Below are 22,297 nucleotides of genomic sequence, written 5' to 3' on the forward strand. Positions count from 1 at the left end.
CTGTATGTTCATTAGTTCTTTTTCATTGCTTTTTATTTGGGAGGCTTTGGGAGGAGGAAGAGCTACATTTTATTTTATTATCGGATGATACAAAAACTTGAAATAATGTCACTGAATGTAAACGGTCTTGGGAATGCAATCAAAAGAGCAAGGGTAATGACAAAAATAAAGAAAGAAAATAAACACGTTATCTTTCTACAGGAAACCCATTTGTCACCACAAGAGCACGAGAAATTAAAAAAATTTGGATACGAGAAAATATACCACAGTTCTCATGTTCATAGTCACAAAAGAGGTGTAGCCATCCTCATATCGAAGTCGTTGAAATTTGATACATATAAAGAAATAAAAGACAAAGAGGGGCGCTACGTTATAGTGAAAGGCAAAGTTGAAAGCAGCAAATTGACTTTAGTTTGTATATATGCACCTCCAAAAAGTGATAGACACTTTTTTAAAGACTTATTTGATATGATCTCTCTAGAATCTGAGGGAATTTGTATTTGTGGTGGGGATCTCAATGTAATACTGAATTATAATCTGGACACAACTAGCCAAATCAGAAGTAAAAAAGCAATTGGAAAATTTGTAAACACTACACTCAAAGAAACTGGACTTGCAGATGTATGGAGGCTATTACACCCCACACAAAGAGACTATACCCATTATTCTGTCCCGCACTCTGTACATACACGGATTGATTATTTTCTAATGCAAAAGGAAACATGCTACAGAGTGTTGGACTGTAGAATTGGAGTCGCTGATGTTTCTGATCATAATGCGATTTTTTTAACTATCCAAATAGACTCCACACCCAAAAACTCTGTGTGGCGGCTCAATGTGGGTATTCTCAACAATGAGAAAATTGTGAATGATATTAAGCAGGAAATTGATACATTTCTTAGAGAAAATGATAATGGGGAAGTTGACCCTTTAATCCTTTGGGATGCGTTGAAGGCTGTGCTGCGGGGAAAACTAATAGCTATAACTGCACAACTTAAGAGAGCTAGAAAACAGAAGTACGAAAAATTGATGATTACTTTGAAAGAGCTAGAAAATAAATTCAAGCATAAAAGAGAATTAAATATACAAAAACAGATAAAGGAAGTAAAAATACAAATAGAAGAATTACTTAATCAAGAAGTAGAGAAAAAGGCAAGATACGTCAAGCAAAGTTATTATGAACTTGGTCCCAAGTCAGCGAAGCTACTTGCTCGTAGACTGCGGAAACAATATGCGGATACTGCAATTCACAAAATTAAAAACCCAATATCACAGAAAATTGAAACTAAACCTGAGGAGATTGAAAAGATTCTCAGGGAATATTATCAAAAACTGTATTCACAAGATGAGACCGTGAACAAGTGGTACATAAGAAATGTCCTTGATTCATTAGATTTACCTAGCATTGGGATGATACAGAACAAAACAATCACCAAAGAGATTTCACTAGAAGAACTAAATAAAGCGCTGGGAAAAATGAAGACTAATAAAACCCCAGGTGGTGATGGGTTTCCTGCGGAGTGGTACAGAAAATTTCGTGACAATCTGAACCCAATTTTATTAAGATCTTTTAACTGGACGATAAAGGAAGGCTGCATTCCACCATCTTGGAAAGAGGCCATTGTGTCGTTGATTCCCAAGGAGGGGAAAGATAGAGAGGATTGTGTTAATTACAGACCCATCTCCATTTTGAATGTGGACTATAAATTGTATACTTCAATTATTGCTAAAAGACTGGAATCATTTGTTACAGAATTGATTGATGAGGATCAATGTGGATTTATTCCAGCTAGACAAACACAGGATAATATTAGAAGAACTTTACACATACTCGGAAAAATCAACAGAGATAAATCAAGTACAGCTCTTATAAGTTTGGACGCTGAAAAGGCGTTTGACAGGGTGGGGTGGGAATTCCTGTACCAGACGCTTGAAAGATTCGGATTCAATCAAGACTCAATAAAAATTATTAGGGCAATTTATCAGCAGCCTACTGCCAGAATCAAGGTGAATGGGTCTCTAACAGATCGTTTTTTTTTGAGTAGAGGGACAAGGCAAGGCTGCTGTTTGAGCCCCATCCTCTTTGCTCTGTACATTGAACCATTGGCACAGGCTATCAGACAAGAGGAGGGAATAAAGGGTATCACTATGGGACAAATGGAGCACAAAATAGGATTATACGCTGACGATATTATGCTATACTTGCAGGAGTTGGACACCTCTCTCCCTAAACTTTTGGAGATAATTGAACAGTTTCATGTTTGCTCCGGTTATAAACTAAATATCACAAAAACTCAAATGATTCACTTTAATTACTGTCCAGGAGAAGAAATTAAAAATAAATTAGATATAAATTGGAAAACAAAAACACTGAAATATTTAGGCGTAATAATAACAAAAAACCCTGAGCTGCTATACAAAGCAAACTATAAGCCAATAAATAATAACATAAAAAAAGATTTGGAGAGATGGTCGACCTACCCGTTAGATTTTAGTAGCAGAATAACTGTAATAAAAATGAATATTCTGCCAAGGCTCCTGTATTTGTTCCAGTCACTTCCAGTGGAAATACCACTTCAACAATTTGCACAATGGGACAAAATGGTGTCAAGGTTCATATGGGGGGGGGGGAACGTCCCAGAATACGTCTCTCTACTTTACATCTGCCAAAAGAGAAAGGTGGAATGGCTTTGCCAAATTTAAAACTGTACTTTCAAGCTGCACAACTACGACCTTTGTGCCTTTGGTGTGATAACTCTTATATTGCACGATGGAAAGATATTGAGACTTCTGTACCAGGTCATAATGTTCAAACCCTGTTGGGGGAGGAAGGCCTAGATGACACTTTAAGGAAGGGTCTGAATCCTATAGTTAAATTCTCTCTTGAGATATGGTTCTCTTTGATTAAAAAATTTAAACTTAAAAATGATCAAAGAATACTAAAATGGATCGCACTGGACAATAGTTTTAAGCCGGGCATTTATGACAGGACTTTTAAGGATTGGATGAATAGGGGTCTGACAGCTTTCTGTATAGCTACTAAAAATAACAAGATGAAGAATTTTCAGGAGCTAAAGGATAGTTTCGATCTAAATAACCATGACCTTTTCAGATATTTACAATTGAGAGATTACTACTGCAAAGAAATTAAGGGGACTTCTTCTGACGTGGTAAACCCTCTTATTGAAATAATGTGTGGCGCTTATCAACAAAAGACTAATAAGATTGTATCTAAACTCTATCGGAGTCTGATGGAGAACTTGAAAAACACTACACTTTACGTAAAAACAAAATGGGAGTCTGAATTAAAGATTGTCCTCACAGAGGAGGAATGGTACCAAACATGCCGTCTACTCCAGACCTCCACCAACTCCCAACAGTGGAGAGAATTTAATTGGAAGTGTCTTATAAGGTTTTTCATCACCCCTTATTTGAAGAGTAAACAACTTGGGATACCTCAAGACTGTTGGAGGGACTGTGGTAGTAGGGATGCAAACCATGCTCACATCTTCTGGACATGTCCTAAAATTCAACCATTTTGGACTATTGTTAACAATACGTTACAGAAGGTACTGGGATACAGGATCCCAAAGGACTGTAAAGTTTTGCTTCTTGGAAACATTGCAGAAAGTGTGCGAAAGGAGGATCTTTATTTATCCAAGATTTTGTTATCTGCTGCCCGAAAGGCTATTACTAGACTTTGGCTCAAATCGAACATCCCAGATCAACAGCAATGGACAAATATAATTCAAAACATTTTCATAATGGAAAAATTAACCTACACTATAAGGTTAAGAGAATCATCATTTAAGGAAAAATGGAGAAAATGGACCCACTTTCTTGCCCTAGAGTCTGCATAACTTTTCCTCATTATATAACTATACATTGTGTGTTGAATCTGTGAGACTCTACCGATTGGGTTCTGGTAATTTTGCACAAGAGATGAAAGAAGTTATGCATATGTACGGTTTATTATTCAGTGTTTCCGAAGATCATAATTTGACTTATTGTTTGTTTGTTTCAATTGTACTAGATACCTCCTCCTAGGCCTCAGTTGATTTGGTTCGATGTTGGATATGTATGTGTGTATGTATGTATGCATGCATGTGTGTATGTATATATATATGTATATATATATATATTTTTTTCTCCTTTCTTTTTGTAATTACTTTTTGTTGTTATTATAAAACTCCAATAAAGATGCAAGTTTAAAAAAAAAAAAAAAATGTTCTATGTGTATGCCATAGTAAAGAGATGTGTTTTTAGTCTAGATTTAAACTGACAGAGTGTGTCTGCTTCCCGAACAATGCTAGGAAGACTATTCCACAATTTAGGAGCTAAATAGGAAAATGATCGACCGCCTGCAGTTGATTTAGATATTCTAGGTATTATCAACTGGCCAGAGTTTTGAGACCGCAATCGACATGATGGGGTATAATGCGTTAAGAGCTCGCTTAAGTACCGGGGAGCTAAACTATTTAGTGCTTTGTAAGTAATAAGCAAGATTTTAAAATGTATGCGATGTTTAATAGGGAGCCAGTGCAGTGTTGACAGAACTGGACTAATATGATCATACTTCCTGGTTCTAGTAAGAACTCTAGCTGCTGCATTTTGGACTAGCTGGAGTTTGTTTATTAAGCGAGCAGGGCAACCACCCAGTAGAGCATTACAATAATCTAGCCTTGAGCTCATGAACGCATGTACTAACTGTTCAGCATTTTGCATTGAAAGCATGTGCCGTAATTTAGATATATTTTTAAGATGATAGAATGCGGTTTTACAGATGCTAGAAACGTGGCTTTCAAATGAAAGATTGGTATCAAAGAGCACACCCAGGTTCCTCACTGACGACGAGGGCTTGACAGAGCACTCATCAAGTGTTAGACAGTATTCTCGGTTACTCTTTGTGGAGCTTTTCTGTCCAATAATTAAAAATTCAGTTTTATCTGAATTAAGTTGCAGAAAATTACTATTCATCCAATTTTTTATATCAGCTATGCATTCTGTTAATCTTGTGAATTGGTAGGTTTCATCCGGGCGTGAGGAAATATAGAGCTGAGTATCGTCAGCATAACAATGAAAACTAACGCCATGTTTCCTAATGATATCTCCCAGTGGTAGCATATACAGGGTGAAAAGCAACGGTCCTAACACTGAGCCTTGCGGTACCCCATACTGAACTTGTGATCGGTGTGACATCTCTTCATTTACTGCTACAAACTGATAACGGTCAGATAAGTACGATTTAAACCATGCCAAAGCAGTTCCACTAACGCCAACATAATTTTCGAGTCTATTCAGAAGAATATTGTGATCGATAGTATCGAATGCAGCGCTAAGATCGAGTAACACTAATAGAGAGATACAACCACGATCAGATGATAAGAGTAAATCATTTGTAACTCTAATTAGAGCAGTCTCAGTGCTATGATACGGTCTAAATCCTGACTGGAAATCCTCACATATACCATTTCTTTCTAAAAAAGAACATAATTGTGAAGACACAGCCTTTTCTAGTATTTTTGATAGAAACGGTAGATTCGAGATTGGCCTGTAATTGACTAATTCTTTAGGATCAAGTTGTGTTTTTTTAATAAGTGGTTTAATTATAGCCAACTTAAAAGTTTTCGGTACATATCCTAATGTCAAAGATGAATTAATGATATTAAGCAGAGGATCTATGACCTCTGGAAGTATCTCTTTTAATAGCCTAGTCGGTATAGGGTCAAGCATACATGTTGTTGATTTTGATGATTTTACAAGTTTAGCCAATTCTTCTCCTCCTATAGCAGTGAATGAGTGTAATTTTTCCTCAGTGACCCTACAATGCTCTGTCTGAAGTGATACTGTAATAGACGGCTGCATGGTTATAATTTTATTCCTAATATTATCAATCTTACTAGTAAAGAAGTTCATAAAGTCATTACTGCTGTGTTGTTTACAAACATCAGAAGCTGAAGCTTTATTTTTTGATAATTTAGCCACTGTATCGAATAAATACTTAGGGTTGTGTTTGTTTTCTTCTAAAAGAGATGAGAAATAAGCAGATCTAGCAGTTTTTATGGCCTTTCTGTATGCAATCATGCTCTCTTTCCACAAATTGCGAAAAACCTCTAGTTTTGTTTTCTTCCAGCTGCGCTCCATTTTTCTGGCTGCTGTTTTAAGGGCCTGAGTGTGCTCGTTGTACCACGGCGTTGGATTATTTGCTTTAATCTTCTTTAAGTGCCGGGGAGCAACTATGTCTAAAGTGCTAGTAAGGATAGAGTCCATAGTTTCGGTTGCAACATCAAGTTCATCTTGGCTATCTGTAATGCTGAGGAGATGGAACTGATGAGGAAGATTATGTACAAAGCAATCTTTAGTCGCAGCGGTTATCGTCCTGCCATATTTGAAGCGAGGGGATGGCTTTACAGCCTTAGGTAAATTAAGTATACATGATATTAGGTAATGATCTGAGATGTCATCGCTCTGCTGCAGAATTTTAACAGTATCAACATTTATTCCATGTGACATTATTAGATCTAAAGTATGATTAAGGCGATGAGTGGGTCCTGATACGTGTTGTCTAACTCCAATAGAGTTTAGAATGTCTCTAAATGCCAATCCCAATGCGTCTTTTTCATTGTCTACGTGGATATTAAAATCCCCAACAATTAGTACTTCATCTACAGCTAATACTAACTCCGATACAAAACCAGCAAATTCTTTGATAAAGTCTGTATTGTGCCCTGGTGGCCTGTATACAGTAGCCAACACAAATGTCAGACGGGATTTATCATTTACACTACACAACGTTACATAAAGCACCAAAACTTCAAAGAAAGTTTTACTCAGACTCAGTCCACTGCTTCCACAGGTCCCCCAAGGTCTGGAATTGGTCCTTCTCCACAATCTTCCTCAGGGTCTGGTCACCTCTTCTCGGTGTGCAGCATTTTTTGCCGCACTTTTTCCTTCCCACAGACTTCCCACTGAGGTGCCTTGATACAGCACCCTGGGAACAGCCTATTCTTTCAGAAATTTCTTTCTGTGTCTTACCCTCTCGCTTAAGGGTGTCAATGATGGCCTTCTGGACAGCAGTCAGGTCGGCAGTCTTACCCATGATTGCGGTTTTGAGTAATGAACCAGGCTGGGAGTTTTTAGAAGCCTCAGGAATCTTTTGCAGGTGTTTAGAGTTAATTAGTTGATTCAGAGTATTAGGTTAATAGCTCGTTTAGAGAACCTTTTCATGATATGCTAATTTTTTTAGATATAAATTTTGGGTTTTCATGAGCTGTATGCCAAAATCATCAGTATTAAAACAATAAAATACCTGAAATATTTCAGTTGCACGCATTCCTTTATATAATAAAAACACTACACATACTTTGTTTGACATATTTTCAATGCTTTATTTAGGTAGTCCTTTGTTTGTCAGTTTGGAGTGCACACTTACTGGCTTACATTGTGCTATGTCTGTTACTGATCCTTGTTTCTTTTGAGTTTAAGTTACCGTGAAATGAGTTGGAGTTGAGTATAATGCCGCTGGTTGCAGTGCGTGCGTCCATCCATCGCTGTTGTCTCAACTGGCAAAAGGCTGACGATCATGCAGCAGTGTGTGTGTGTGTGTGTGGGGGGGGGGGGGGGGGATTGGCTCAATGGGCTGAAGGAAATTGAATTTGATTTCTGGAGGTTTATTAGTTTTTATTATTAACATTTATTGGTTTGCATTATTATTAGGGATGTCCCGATCAGGTTTTTTTGCCTTCGAGTCCAAGTCCGAGTCATTTGATTTTGAGTATCTGCCGATCCCGAGTCCCGATCCGATACTTCTATAATACATAAAAAAAGAATAAAGAAGAGCGAAAAAACAAACCAGGATGTTCCTTATTTTTTATGTTATTCACCTTATTTTAACACTCAACAACTCTAACAAACAGAGCACTTCTGTGAGGTAGCTTGAACAATCAAGTAATAAATAACATAAATTCTTCACTTTTGGATTTTAGTGCAACATTAAAATTAAACAATTCCTGGACCGGAGTTGCAGATGCAGAACAATTAATTATGTTGGTGTGAAATAAACAGTTATGGAAATTAAATTAAATAATCTGCTCCCAATAATCCCGAAAAAAGTCTGTTAGTGCCTTAGTGACAATTTCTTCACTCAGAGAAGACGTCGATCTCAGCTGTCAATCATGACATCACACAGACGTTTTTATAGCATCAAATAACTAACTAAAACTAAACTTATTTAAAAAACGAACACTTGAAATGAAATCATTGTGATGATAACTGCCTACAATGACATAAATTAACTTTGGGGAAAAAATATTTGAAGTGTAATTTGACTGAAGTGTAATTAACAATGCTTTTCAGGTTTTTATAGGTGTAACATTAGTTTTTAGGTAGAGAAATTGAATAAAGTAGGCTAATCAAATGTAAAATGCATATTTAACAGTTTAAATTAAAGACTAAACCTTACAAAAGCTATTCAATCAAGAGCAGTGAGTGATTTGATTCCTTATCTTTTCTTTGACATTAAACAGCACGGCTACTGCCCCTTTAAGACCTAATGGAAGGCTCTGCGTCGTCTTTCTCGGCTGCATAAAGTCCTCTTAAAGCATATTCAGACTATATGTCTGCTTGGATACTCATCAAGATGGACATATTGACATACTTCTTGTGTGAGTTGGTCCGTTTAACCACAAGACTTGAAAGAGAACTCAATATTTGCGCGCTGTGAGACGAGTGCGCGCTTTCGGATGATGCACAGAGACAGATCAGCGCGCGCGCTCTCATTTGCGTCTTCTCTACACATGACGGTGAAAATGACTGCTCATATTCAATGTCAATACGGCAGCACTCGCATGAATTGAACAAAGTTTACACAGATAGACCGTTTTGCCCACGGTTTTCTTTTATTAGCGCTGTTGTAATGTATCACTGAGGAGCCAGCAGGTGTATCCATCTACAGAAATATAGCCGCCTACATAAAGCATTATTTTCAAGTTACAACCTATATTATTGCGACATCAGATGTGAGATGAACCGCGGTACAAGTGCTCACTTTCTCTCTCACCCCAGAATATACATATATATATATCCGAGTCCTGATCGGGATGTAACGTCCGATTCCGATCGAGTCTGAAATCACGTGATCGGCCCGATTTCCGATCATGTGATCGGATCGGGACATCCCTAATTATTATTATATTGAGTTGTTGGTTATTATCTTTATTTTGATTTAGTTATATTTTCAATAACTTGTTGCTTTATAAAATGTTGATTGTATGTTTTCCCCTTGTCTTGTTTAAATGAGCTCAACGTTTGCCTTATATACCTGTCTTTTTGTCTCAGTTGGGAGATCAGTCTGTTCTGTTAGGTTCTCCTGAGTTTTCTCTTCATATTGAGTTAAAGGTTGTTTTGCTGACCTCAGTTTATTTAAGTCTAGCTAGATCATTTGTTAGATTTAATTGATTTACTTTTTATTCTTTATTTTGTGACTTTTTGTAATTTTTTGGGTAAAATAAAACCTATTCTTTTGCTGGAAAGCTGCTGTCCTCGTGTCTTACTCTCTGGCCTTCTCACATATGGTGGCAGTGGTGGGATGAGCTAGTAGAGGACACAATTCCCCTCTAGTTTATATATATATATATATATATATATATATATATATATATATATATATATATATATATATATATATATATAATTTTTTTTATTTTTTTGAGGAGTTATGAGTCGACCGCCAAAGAAAGGAGCTCTAAAAATTGCTCCGGCAGAGCGAGAAGAGGTAAGAGGCGAAGAGAGGCCTACGGAGGAAGAGGCGGTTGATGGGGATAAGGAGATGGCAGGCAGGGAACCATCGTTAGCTGATGTGACGAGTCTGTTTCGAGCCCACATGGCAAAAATGGATGCTCAAGAGGCGACAAGGAAGCAGGATTATGGAGAGCAAGACCGACGATTTAGAGCTCTCCAGCATCAATTTGGCTTATTACAAACGGAGGTTCAAGCCCGCACATCACTTGCTCCTGAGTCTCGCCCTAATGATATAGATTATTTTGAAGGAGGTGGGTGAGATGATAATTTTAGAACAGTATCTTCGCATGCTCTCTCCTGAACTCCAGGTCTGGGTCCGGGAACGGGACCTTGGGATGGCAGCAGAAGCCGCGTCATTGGCGGATGTCTTTGTGGCTGCAAGGAGGAAGCATCAACCTTGGGCCTGGAAAACGGGAAATGAGACCCGACGGCCACCGTTCCCTCACTTCCATCCGAGACCTGTAGCTGGGTCGGGTAGGTCTCCCAGGGGAGATTTTCCAGACATTAAATCCCATACAAGCCTAAAGGGACCGGTTGTTTGTTTCCAGTGCGGACAAGAGGGCCACACAAGGCCAGTCTGCCCACAAAATGCAGCCCAACTGTCAAATTTATGCTATGTTCCCAGAGGTGGGGGAGCGGATGTGAACACGCCAAATGTACTGCTACAGACAATGCCGGCGACTGTAAATGGCAAAGAGCTGAAGGCCCTAATTGATACTGGGAGTGACAAGACATTGGTGAACAGGAGGTTTATGGCTCCATCTTTAGTCAGGTCCTTTAATAAATTACCCATTTGCTGCGTTCATGGGGAAGAACGAATGGTGCCCACTGCAGACCTATACATTGGGGTAGAAGGTCAAACTTATCTGTTAGAGGTTGGGGTGGCCGATAATCTTCCTTACCCTGTAGTTCTGGGTCGTGATCTACCAATACTTCTTGATCTGTTCCGGCCTTCACAACAATGCAATGTGGTGTTAACCAGAGCCAGGGCAAAGAAGCCAGAGGAACCCATACAGACTCTTACAGCACTGCCATTCTATAATGCTGACCTGGAGACAGGTCCCCCGTAATCAAAAAAGTCTTGACGCCAAAAGAAACGAGCAAGGCTTGAATATAATGCCTCCCAAATCCCCGTAGAGAGTGTATGTAAGCTAACTCCACAGGTCCAGCTACCTACCAATATAGTTCAATTACAACAAGAAGATGCTAGTCTTGCGGTATGCTTGGGGAAAGCAAGTCAGGATAATGCAGGAGAAGGACTCGTGAATAACAAGGGCGAGTGTTATTTTTTCAAACAGGGCATACTGGATACGGATCGGTGAGGCAACTGGTGGTCCCGAAGGAGGTTCGGGAGGTAGTTCTTCACCTGAGTCATTCAGTTCCTTGGGCTGGCCACCTGGGAAAAAAGAAAACAACAGCGAGAATTAAAAGACACTTTTACTGGCCCGGCCTGGAAGTGGATGTTGATCAGTACTATAAAAGCTGCCCGGGTTGCCAAAAAGTATCCATCAGGTGTCCGTCAAGAGTGCCCCTCCAGCCCCTTCCTGTAATCAGTACACCATTTGAAAGGCTAGGCATGGATATCGTTGGCCCAGTGGAAAAGAGCTGTGAAGGTAACCGGTTTTTACTGGTCATCACAGATTATGCTACGAGGTACCCAGAAGTTTTTCCCTTAAAGTCTATCAAAGCCAAGTACGTTGCAACTTGTTTAATCCACTTCTTTTCCAGAGTCGGTTTGCCTGCTGAAATTCTCACAGACCAAGGGACCAATTTTATGTCCAGTCTCCTTAAGTAGGTCTACTAGTTGCTGGGTATCAAGAGCTTGCGTACGACACCCTACCATCCTCAAACTGATGGGCTCACAGAACGATTTAATCAGACATTAAAGCAGATGCTCCGTAAATTCAATGATGAGACTGGCCGGGACTGGGACCAATGGCTCCCGTATCTCCTTTTCGCATACAGAGAGGTACCCCAGGCTTCTACTGGGTTTTCTCCGTTTGAATTATTATATGGTCATGAAGTTCGAGGACCTCTGACGTTGCTTAAAGAAGTCTGGGAAAGAGACCCGGGTAAGAGTGAGCCGACTAACATTGTGTCTTATGTCTTGCAAATGAGGGAACGTCTGGAGAAAATGCGGAACTTGGCCCAAACTCACCTGAAGGAGGCTCAGAGGCACCAGAAAGCATGGTATCGGCACGTGAGAGAGGCTTTGAGGCTGGCGAGAAAGTACTGGTGATGCTGCCGAGCCAGGAGAGTAAGCTGTTGGCCAAGTGGCAGGGCCCCTTTGAGATCAAGAACCGACTAGGCCCTACCACATATGAAGTGGTCACTCCTGGGCAGGACCGTGCTGGTCGAGTACTCCACGTGAACCTTTTAAAGAAATGGGTGGCCTGACCTGAACAGAGAGCACAGGTTATGATGATTTGCCATGTGGCGGAGGAAAAGGAAGAGGAAGATCAGTTCTTGCCCCAACCAGTATCTAGGAATATTAACCTGGAGCATCTGTCTGAAGATCAACAACCCCAGGTGAGAGCTCTATGTATCCCTGAAATTTTCTCTGAATATCCTGGCTTAACATCTTTGATGCAGCATGATGTGATATTAAAACCGGAGGCGGCTGTGAGACGTTTGAGTTACAGAATACCCGAGAGACTCCAAGAGGCCTTAAAGGAGGAGGTGATCTTGATGCTAAGATTGGGAATTATTGAACCCTCTAAAAGTGAGTGGTGTCATCCAGTAGTCCTGGGGCCAAAAACAGATGGGAGTATCCGATTGTGTATTGACTTCCGGTACTTGAACTCTGTATCACAGTTTGACTCTTATCCTACTCCCCGTATCGATACCTTAATTGATCAACTAGGCAAAGCCAAATACCTAACTACTATTGATCTGTCCAAAGGTTATTTGCAGATACCATTAACGCAGCAGGCCCGTCCTTTGACAGCATTTAGGACACCCTGGGGCCTATTTCATCTCCGGGTTCTACCCAATGCTAATTTTTTTGAGAAGGACCTGTACTACAGATGACGAACTATAAAGGCTAGATAGATAATTAATTAATGAGGTGACATAGGAGTCTTCTGGGCAGGACTACGCTAGAGCGCCCATTTCCTTTCATTAAGGTTTAAATATTAGCCTATGATATATATTTTTTAATTTCATATGTTTGTGAAAAGTGAGCAGCATAAGTAAGGTAGCTATTATACAGTATTGTTCAAAATAATAGCAGTACAATGTGACTAACCAGAATAATCAAGGTTTTTCGTATATTTTTTTATTGCTACGTGGCAAACAAGTTACCAGTAGGTTCAGTAGATTCTCAGAAAACAAATGAGACCCAGCATTCATGATATGCACGCTCTTAAGGCTGTGCAATTGGGCAATAAGTTGAATTAGTTGAAAGGGGTGTGTTCAAAAAAATAGCAGTGTGGCATTCAATCACTGAGGTCATCAATTTTGTGAAGAAACAGGTGTGAATCAGGTGGCCCCTATTTAAGGATGAAGCCAACACTTGTTGAACATGCATTTGAAAGCTGAGGAAAATGGGTCGTTCAAGACATTGTTCAGAAGAACAGGGTACTTTGATTAAAAGTTGATTAGAGAGGGGAAAACCTATAAAGAGGTGCAAAAAATGATAGGCTGTTCAGCTAAAATGATCTCCAATGCCTTAAAATGGAGAGCAAAACCAGAGAGACGTGGAAGAAAACGGAAGACAACCATCAAAATGGATAGAAGAATAACCAGAATGGCAAAGGCTCAGCCAATGATCACCTCCAGGATGATCAAAGACAGTCTGGAGTTACCTGTAAGTACTGTGACAGTTAGAAGACGTCTGTGTGAAGCTAATCTATTTTCAAGAATCCCCCGCAAAGTCCCTCTGTTAAAAAAAGGCATGTGCAGAAGAGGTTACAATTTGCCAAAGAACACATCAACTGGCCTAAAGAGAAATGGAGGAACATTTTGTGGACTGATGAGAGTAAAATTGTTCTTTTTGGGTCCAAGGGCCACAGGCAGTTTGTGAGACGACCCCCAAACTCTGAATTCAAGCCACAGTACACAGTGAAGACAGTGAAGCATGGAGGTGCAAGCATCATGATATGGGCATGTTTCTCCTACTATGGTGTTGGGCCTATTTATCGCATACCAGGGATCATGGATCAGTTTGCATATGTTAAAATACTTGAAGAGGTCATGTTGCCCTATGCTGAAGAGGACATGCCCTTGAAATGGTTGTTTCAACAAGACAATGACCCAAAACACACTAGTAAACGGGCAAAGTCTTGGTTCCAAACCAACAAAATTAATGTTATGGAGTGGCCAGCCCAATCTCCAGACCTTAATCCAATTGAGAACTTGTGGGGTGATATCAAAAATGCTGTTTCTGAAGCAAAACCAAGAAATGTGAATGAATTGTGGAATGTTGTTAAAGAATCATGGAGTGGAATAACAGCTGAGAGGTGCCACAAGTTGGTTGACTCCATGCCACACAGATGTCAAGCAGTTTTAAAAAACTGTGGTCATACAACTAAATATTAGTTTAGTGATTCACCGGATTGCTAAATCCCAGAAAAAAAAAAAAATGTTTGTACAAAATAGTTTTGAGTTTGTACAGTCAAAGGTAGACATTGCTATTTTTTTGAACACACCCCTTTCAACTAATTGCCCAATTGCACAGCCTTAAGAGCATGCATATCATGAATGCTGGGTCTTGTTTGTTTTCTGACAATCTACTGAACCTACTGGTAACTTGTTTGCCACGTAGCAATAAAAAATATACTAAAAACCTTGATTATTCTGGTTAGTCACATTGTACTGCTATTATTTTGAACAAGACTGTAAGATGTCTGAAGACATTGAGTGGGGTCAGACATGATTTTGACTTAATTTAATGAATCAAGACTTAATTATTTTGTTTTTGTTTTTTAGAAAGTCATTTTGTATACATTGTATTTTAATTTTGATCAAAGTTTATTCAATGATTGACTGTGTATTTAATAAATAAGAAGCAAACCAAGAGCATTGGGAATGGACTGATGTGCTTAAAAAAACCTACTGGCCTGTTTCTGCGGCCTTTGAGTAAAGCTGAAATGATGAAATTAAGTATTTCTGTTTTTAATAGGCTACATGTCTTAAATATATGTCTTAATTACAGGCCTATAGATAGTTATGATATTTGTGACTGCACCGGGGTCTGTCAAAGTTACGACACTGAGACTAATCATGAGTAGTCCATTTAGAAGATGGCGATCTGTTATGAACTGTAGACTACATCAATAAATTATAACAATTTCGTTCTATGGGCACTGCCACTGATACAGGCATTAGAAGATTACGCTGAGCTTGCTTCTGCTTTTCAAACATGGAAGTGTGACTAAGGCACATATGCTGTATGTGGATAAAGGCATATTTTGTACACATCACTATACAGCACATGCTTTTTAGGAGAAAATATGTAGTTTTATTACAGCTTTTATTGATAGTTTTATTTATATGTAGTAATTACAAGAAAAATATTTAGTTTTAACGACATAAGATCTTGTTAATACGAAAAAAGAAGTCGTTAAAATTACATAAGATCTTGTTATTATGAAATAAGACAAGAATGAAAATCACAGACAATTCCTTACTTATTTTGAGCAATTGAGTTTACTCATGATGTATGTCAGGGTCAAACTGGGTACAATGAGTATACAATAAAATTAAGTAATAATTTGGTCAGCCTTCTTTTTTTTCTGCTTGAATCAAAACTTTGAGCATGTGATCTTTGCTTTTTCTCTTCAGTCTATGGATGTCACTTTATAGTTGCAGGATACTAAAGTGTTTAGTTTTTGATATAGTAATTTTACTTCTCAATATGACTTAGATGGTACTTTCCCCATCATGTATTGCTTTGTGTTTTGTTCAGGCTTAAACAGAATGATATGACATTTAGGAATAAATATGCATAACAGTAAACCAAAACTTGAAGCTAAAATGGCAAATATCTCAACAGCTACAGTAAACTTCCCAGGCGAACTGACATAAGCTGGTATAAACGTGATCCATACAGCACAGAATATGAGAATGCTAAATGTGATAAATTTGGCTTCATTGAAATTATCAGGCAACGTACGTGCTAGAAAAGCCAGAATCAGGCACAAGACAGCGAGTAGGCCAATATAACCCAGAACAGCAGAGAAACCTATAATCGAACCCAGACTGCACTCAAGAATAATTTTTTCATGATAATATGTCATATTTTTATAGGGAAATGGAGGAGATATTGTTAGCCAAAGCACACAGATAAGAACCTGTACAAGTGTAAAGGAAAGAACACTGAGTCGTTGTTGTGAAGGCCCAAACCATTTCATGACATTACTTCCTGGAAGTGTAGCCTTGAAGGCCATTAACACCACTATTGTTTTCCCCAGAACACAAGAGATACAGAGGACAAAAGTTATACCAAACGCTGTGTGGCGCAACATACAGGACCACTCAGTGGGCCGACCGATGAAAGTAAGTGAACAGAGGAAACACAGAGACAATGAAAAGAGCAGCAGGAAGCTCAGCTCTGAGTTGTTGGCTTTTACTATGGGGGTGTCCTTCTTGCTGTAAAACAGGATGGCCATAAGCACAGTTAATCCTACTCCAAACAGCGAGAAAAAGACTAGCACTATACCCATAACTTCTGTGAATGACAGAAACTCTACAGCCTTTAACACACATTTATTTTTCTCAGCATTAGACCAGTATTCCCCTGGACACTGCTTGCAGTTATTTGAATCTGGAAAGGAAATTGTGATCACTAGTTAGAGACAAAAGGTCAGTGGTTTTTAATGTCGACCTCCTTTGATAAGACATTGCACCTTGATCAGGAGAATAAGAATACAAAAATAGCAACTAACCAGTTTTCTTTGAAACTTTGAGATGGACTGAAGATTACCTGTCTCATTACTTATTTCTCCATCAGCACATGGAATACAGTCATAACAGCAGGCAGGTCTTCCTTTTTGTGCAGCCTTCCTAGTACCTGGAGTACAGCTCTCACTGCACACAGACCTTGGCTTCTACAGTACATGGAAAATATGCATATAGTTTTTACTGACTCTGAAGAATCAAAATACGTAAGATTTGCAACTGCAATATAAGCTATTGTAAAATGATTGATTTTGAATGCCTTAATAACATAACAATAGGTCCCACTTTATATTAGGTGGCCTTGACTACTATGTACACACAATGTAAGTAGAATGTACAAATATGTATGTATACAATGAGTGCATTTTATATGAAATAAATAATTTAAATGATAGTTAAGTTTAAAGTGGGTCTGGACAGTAGCTTTTTATGTACTGTTACAGAGAAAATAGCAATATTACTCAGCATCATTACTCAGATAAAATCTGAGAGATTTTTGTCCTTCCATTGACAGCCTACGCAATTACCACTTTGACACGTCAACAAGTTCATAAAGAGATCATAAAACAAACTTGCATGAATTTGGCAGTTTAGTCTGAAATTTCCAAAGAGACACGGTTGCGTTATGTTATAAAAAGATTGAATTTAGGCTTTTATTTACATAAGCATTCATCAACGCACACATCAGTCATGGTAAATGTAAGTTGAAGTATATTCTTGCTTAAAGTGCAAGAACCAGTTTAGGTTTATTATCGTGTGTTACACAGAACATTTGTGCTTATACAAGAATTAATGAGTTTGTTCTTGTGTGTCAAGCCAGTATGATTGAGCATCTGTTTATGTTCGCTGATGAATGTTTATATGTATATTTATGAACCCTTGGAAGCATCAAAGTCAGTGGAGGGACACAAATATCTCTCTTTTTTTTAACTTATCCTTTAAGTTAATTTTCTAGGACCAAGATCATGTTAGCTTCCTTCAAACAAACTTGCATTCATACATTTACCATAGTATGCATAGGCAAATAAATGTGTGTTGCTGCACCAGTTGAAATAATCTATAAAGAGCATGTGTCATTTACCTCCAGCTGTCCTCCAGCCCAGATTATGCTTTCAGTTTTTAGAAAAAAGTGCTTGTCAGGAGGTAGTGAGGCATCATAGTATCCCACTGGTTTAAATTGGACTGATCCATCAGACTCCTGCTGCCAGTTCACAATTTCATACTGGGCTACTGTGCCACCAGTGTTGTCAAACCACACATGATCTCCAAACTTTACTGTGAAATTTACATTTTTCAGAGCCTCAACTACCTAGCAAAAGACAAATTTGTATTACCTTTACACTGTCAGACATAAGATTAACCTCTCCCTGTCTTTGATGCTAGAACTGTAATTGCTTACATATACCTCCTGTGGTTGTATTCTCAGGCTTTTATCACAACCTTTTTGCTTTCTGCATTTGAGTAGATTGTGTAGTGAATGAGCGACAGCATAAACTGCTTTGTAGACATTACTTGCATATCTTTGTTCTGGCACATCTTCATTGTAGGTTTTCAGCTCGAGTAGATCCTGATAAATGCTGCAATTTAATGCATACTGAGAAGAATTCCGTTCAGTCTGTGAGCATGGAAAAGCTGTGTCCCAGAAAGCATTTATAACATAATCAGAAAACCCTTCAACATCAATTTTTCTCATCGCAAACCCCAGTGAACCTCCCAGAAAATTAAACGTTTTTGGAATTATCAAACTCTTTGCAGTTATCCATGCCTCCACACCAATCATTTGGAGCCCTGTAATGTTCTGAATATTTAGCTGCTCAAGTAGATTTTTCATCTCAAAACTGGTAAGAAATGCAACAATAACCTTTGCAGTGCCTTGTTTTATAATGTCTACCACTTTTTTTAGTTTTTCAGACTCCGTTCGGTAGAATTTCACAGAGTACTCCACACAAATGCCCTCCTTCTGTGCTGTTTTCAGAAATATTGCCATTCCATTGTTTCCATAGTCATTGTCAGTGTTTACAGCTCCCACCCAAGACCAGCCAAAATGCTTGACTATGTATGCTAGTGCTCTGCTCTGATGGTAATCACTAGCAATTGTCCTGAAGAAAGAAGGGTACTCTTTCCTATTACTGAGACATTCACATGTGGCTGACTGACTAATCTTAAAAAAGCAGAAAGAAAGAACAGGACACAATGTAACAGTCATCAGTATAGTAACTGTGTCAAATATTTAGTGTTATTGCTCCTTACCACTGGAATTTTAAAAGGTCCTGTAGTTCTGGACAGAATCACTGTGGCAGAAGACTCTGATTCTCCTATGATAACATGTATAGATGATTGTACATTGCATCTGTCTTCTGCTGCAAAATCATGGCCATTCAGCAATGCCATTGTTGAATTAATAGAATACAGTCTTGAACCACAGTTATCATAAATTTGATAGCCAACTGAAACATTTGGGAGCAAACTTTCACTTCTGTTAATCTCCTCAATGGCAAAGATCATGATTTGAGCCATCCGGAAATCTCTTAGATTTACACTGTGATAATATTAAACAAATATTATGAATAAGAACAAATAAACAGACACACACACACACACACACACACACACACACACACACACGCACACACTCACATATATATATATATATATATATATATATATATATATATATATATATATATATATATATATATATATATATATAATCTACACATTAATGCATCATATTGAATAATAGTTTTTATAAATAATATTCTTTAATGTTTTGCTAACCTGGAACATGATAGAGGTTGAGGTTTTTCTGTAAATTCAAATGAAGACAATGTTAGTTTACTGTGAACTGCAAAAATTCCTCCAATGGTTACGTCGCCATCCCTGGAAAGCAGTGGGTACTTAGGTTCTCCCATTATTCTGCAAAGTGCATTTTCCACCATTGTTTGAAGGTGATGAAAAAGCAGGAGTGTGTAAAGAAAGAGAAGCATCCCAAAGATTGAAATCTGCACCTAACAATGCAAATGATCTGATACAGTATATCCATTTTTATAGACATAATATATATGGTTGAATGATTTTGTATGTAGCCAATTAACTCATTGCATAGACAGGGCCATCGCTACATGGGAGAAAAGTGGTTATGATTCTCAGGCCCCCTGTGATTTCAGCTATCAGAAGAATATAAATGTTTAACTAATGTGGGCTATGTGAAGTAACTCTTTATCTGCCACCAGGGATCCCGGGCCCTATGCATTGGCAGTCCTGATGGGTCCCCCTGATCCCAAAATAAAATAGTTGCTATAAATAGTATGCTATAATTGCTACACTGTAAAAAAAATAAAAAATGAAAAAAGGCTCCAATAGAAAACATTTTAGTGACTGATCACATCTACATTTTTCAGTTTGCCGAATTACAATTCTGTGAAGTGATACATTTTTCATTTTGCCGAATTGAAGTTCTGTGAATTGATGCAATTTAATTCACAGAACTTCAATTTGGCCAACTGAAAAATTTAGATGTGATCAGTCACTTGTAAATTTTCAATTGGAGACCTGAATTTATTTTTACAGTGTAATTACAAAGTGAAATAGCTTTACTAAGTGTAAATAGATTCTAAAAGTAGTTATTTGCAATATGTTTAAATAGCAATAACATGCAATTTATACTTTATTTTTACAAATACATACTATTTGCATCTCAGTACATTAATAGGATGCAATAATAAGTGTAAATGATTACATTTATAAAAAATATTAAATGGATGCCTGTAGAAGCCTTATTTTGCGTATTTTCACTGACAAATATTGCAAATTATGTGGTGCATTTCAGTCTTTAGGCCCTATTTTAACGATCTGAAACACAAGTGTCAAAACGCGAAGCGCAAGTAACTTTGTGGGCGGGTCTCGGCGCTGTTGCTATTTTCCCGGCGGGATAAATGGCTCTTGCGCTCGGCGCAAATCTAAAATGGGTTGGTCTTGAAGTAGCTTCATTATTCATAGGTGTGGTTTGGGCGTAACGTGAATAAACCAATCAGAGCGTCATCCAACATTCCCTTTAAAAGCAGGTGCGCAAGTTCTATTATGGATTGCTATTATTATGGCGTTTTTACCAGGCGCACGCCAGGAGTGGTTCACAGCGGGGAGACTGATGTTCTTGTAAGAGCAGTGAAAAACAGAGAAGTTGTGTTGTATGGGGATGGGAGAAACCCACCCAAAATAGCGTCGTTTAAACAGTCGTCAGTTAAACAGTTTTTCAGACGATTTTTTTTCCTGGTTCTTGACGGACAAACCAATTTGTCAGATGTCCTTATATACATGTATGTCTTGCCACTATTTGGCAAACAGGTCTGATCCTTAATTACTACAATTAGCCTGAATAATTTGTAAGCTAGATTTATGCCTATTTTTTCACATCTTCGTGGCACACCACAATGATTTCCGTCATCTCATGTGTTAATATTTTTTTTAGTGTAACAATTTATGATTTGCAAAAATAACTGTTGCATTTGTGTAGATTACATAAGCAAAGTGTATGCGCATTGTGCACGCTATACATTATGGTCAAGCATGCGCCCTTAAAATAGCTTAATGAACAACGCGCAACGTGCCACTGACTTTAGACTAGGTTTTTTTCTGGTCAGTGGCCCAATTATTTAATGAAACAGCAAAACAGCACCAGGGATTGTTTGCGCCGGAACACGCCTCCTTTTTTGCGCTGAACCGCCCAGTTCATTCACTAGTTTAGCGACGTGTTTCTGTGGAGGGAAAAGTGCGCTTTGCGCGGGTGCAAAATAGGAATGACACATGCGTCGGTGTACAAAGTCAATTGCGCTGGGTGCAAGATAGGGCCCTTTAAGTATTTGTGTTTAGATTGTGAAAAATGTATTTGTGTGTACTACTTAGATAATTATTCTCTAATTTTACATTGCAATATGTTGCATGTTAAAATTATACACTGGCCCTTTAAGAATTGCGAGTGTAAATTACGCAGTGGTTCTTACTTTTTTGGAAATAGAGTTGCACAATTTACTGCATCCCTGATATTTAGGATTTAAGATAATGTTTGTTTCTTTTATTGTATTTGCTTGATTTATGCGATGCGAACATGCACTACCCAATTAATGTTTTTGTTTTTATTTTTATTAAATATTTCGATAGACACTTTATCTCCACTTTTAGGACATTTTATTCATTTGTATTCAAAGTAAATGGGTTTCCGATGTGATGTGTGATGGGAAAGGGGATTTGCCAACTTGCCAACAAGGCATGCTATTTGCACTTGGTGTGGATAGACTCTCCGAATATAAAATATTCCAGACTTTTCAAGGCCCCTCCCTCCCCTTGGGGCTGTGCCACATTGAAGAAATCCTGATTATTTGAATTATCACTCCTACCTGTAATCAGCAATCATAGGTGGGGTGACCACTTGTAAAGTCCTGAAAATTGGAAGAAATGTACAATACTACAATTGAGAAAAGAAGAAGCAATAGGTTTTTCAAATGTAACGGGGAAAGGGAAAAGACAAACACAAAAGAAGCAAAAAAATATTGCTTTGCAGAAATTGTGGTTCCCTGAATTTTTTTCATTCAGTAGCTTTAGA

The 22,297-nt window shown here is 38.2% G+C and overlaps 1 protein-coding gene across 1 annotated transcript; it reads right to left on the reverse strand.

The window, feature by feature from the left end:
• Positions 1–15,650: 15,650 nt before the first annotated feature.
• Positions 15,651–19,700, reverse strand: LOC137043571 (extracellular calcium-sensing receptor-like). Its single transcript, XM_067419866.1, has 6 exons — positions 19,477–19,700; positions 18,949–19,237; positions 18,104–18,859; positions 17,780–18,007; positions 16,724–16,847; positions 15,651–16,564 (listed from the first exon to the last, which is right to left on the reverse strand). Exons 1-6 carry the CDS (start codon positions 19,683–19,685, stop codon positions 15,651–15,653), a joined length of 2,520 nt encoding a protein of 839 aa, XP_067275967.1. The 5' UTR covers positions 19,686–19,700.
• Between the last annotated feature and the right edge of the window lie 2,597 nt (positions 19,701–22,297).

This window comes from Pseudorasbora parva, chromosome 16, assembly GCF_024679245.1.
Source record: "Pseudorasbora parva isolate DD20220531a chromosome 16, ASM2467924v1, whole genome shotgun sequence".
Taxonomy (NCBI): domain Eukaryota; kingdom Metazoa; phylum Chordata; class Actinopteri; order Cypriniformes; family Gobionidae; genus Pseudorasbora; species Pseudorasbora parva.

Excerpts from the sequence above, each read along its gene's own strand:
- LOC137043571 (XM_067419866.1), bottom strand. The coding sequence starts at position 19,685 with ATGCTTCTCTTTCTTTACACACTCCTGCTTTTTCATCACCTTCAAACA. Across the intron at positions 16,848-17,779 it reads GGGCTGGAGGACAGCTGGAG|AAGCCAAGGTCTGTGTGCAG; the intron begins GTAAATGACACA and ends CATGTACTGTAG. Across the intron at positions 16,565-16,723 it reads AGAAATAAGTAATGAGACAG|ATTCAAATAACTGCAAGCAG; the intron begins GTAATCTTCAGT and ends TTTCCTTTCCAG.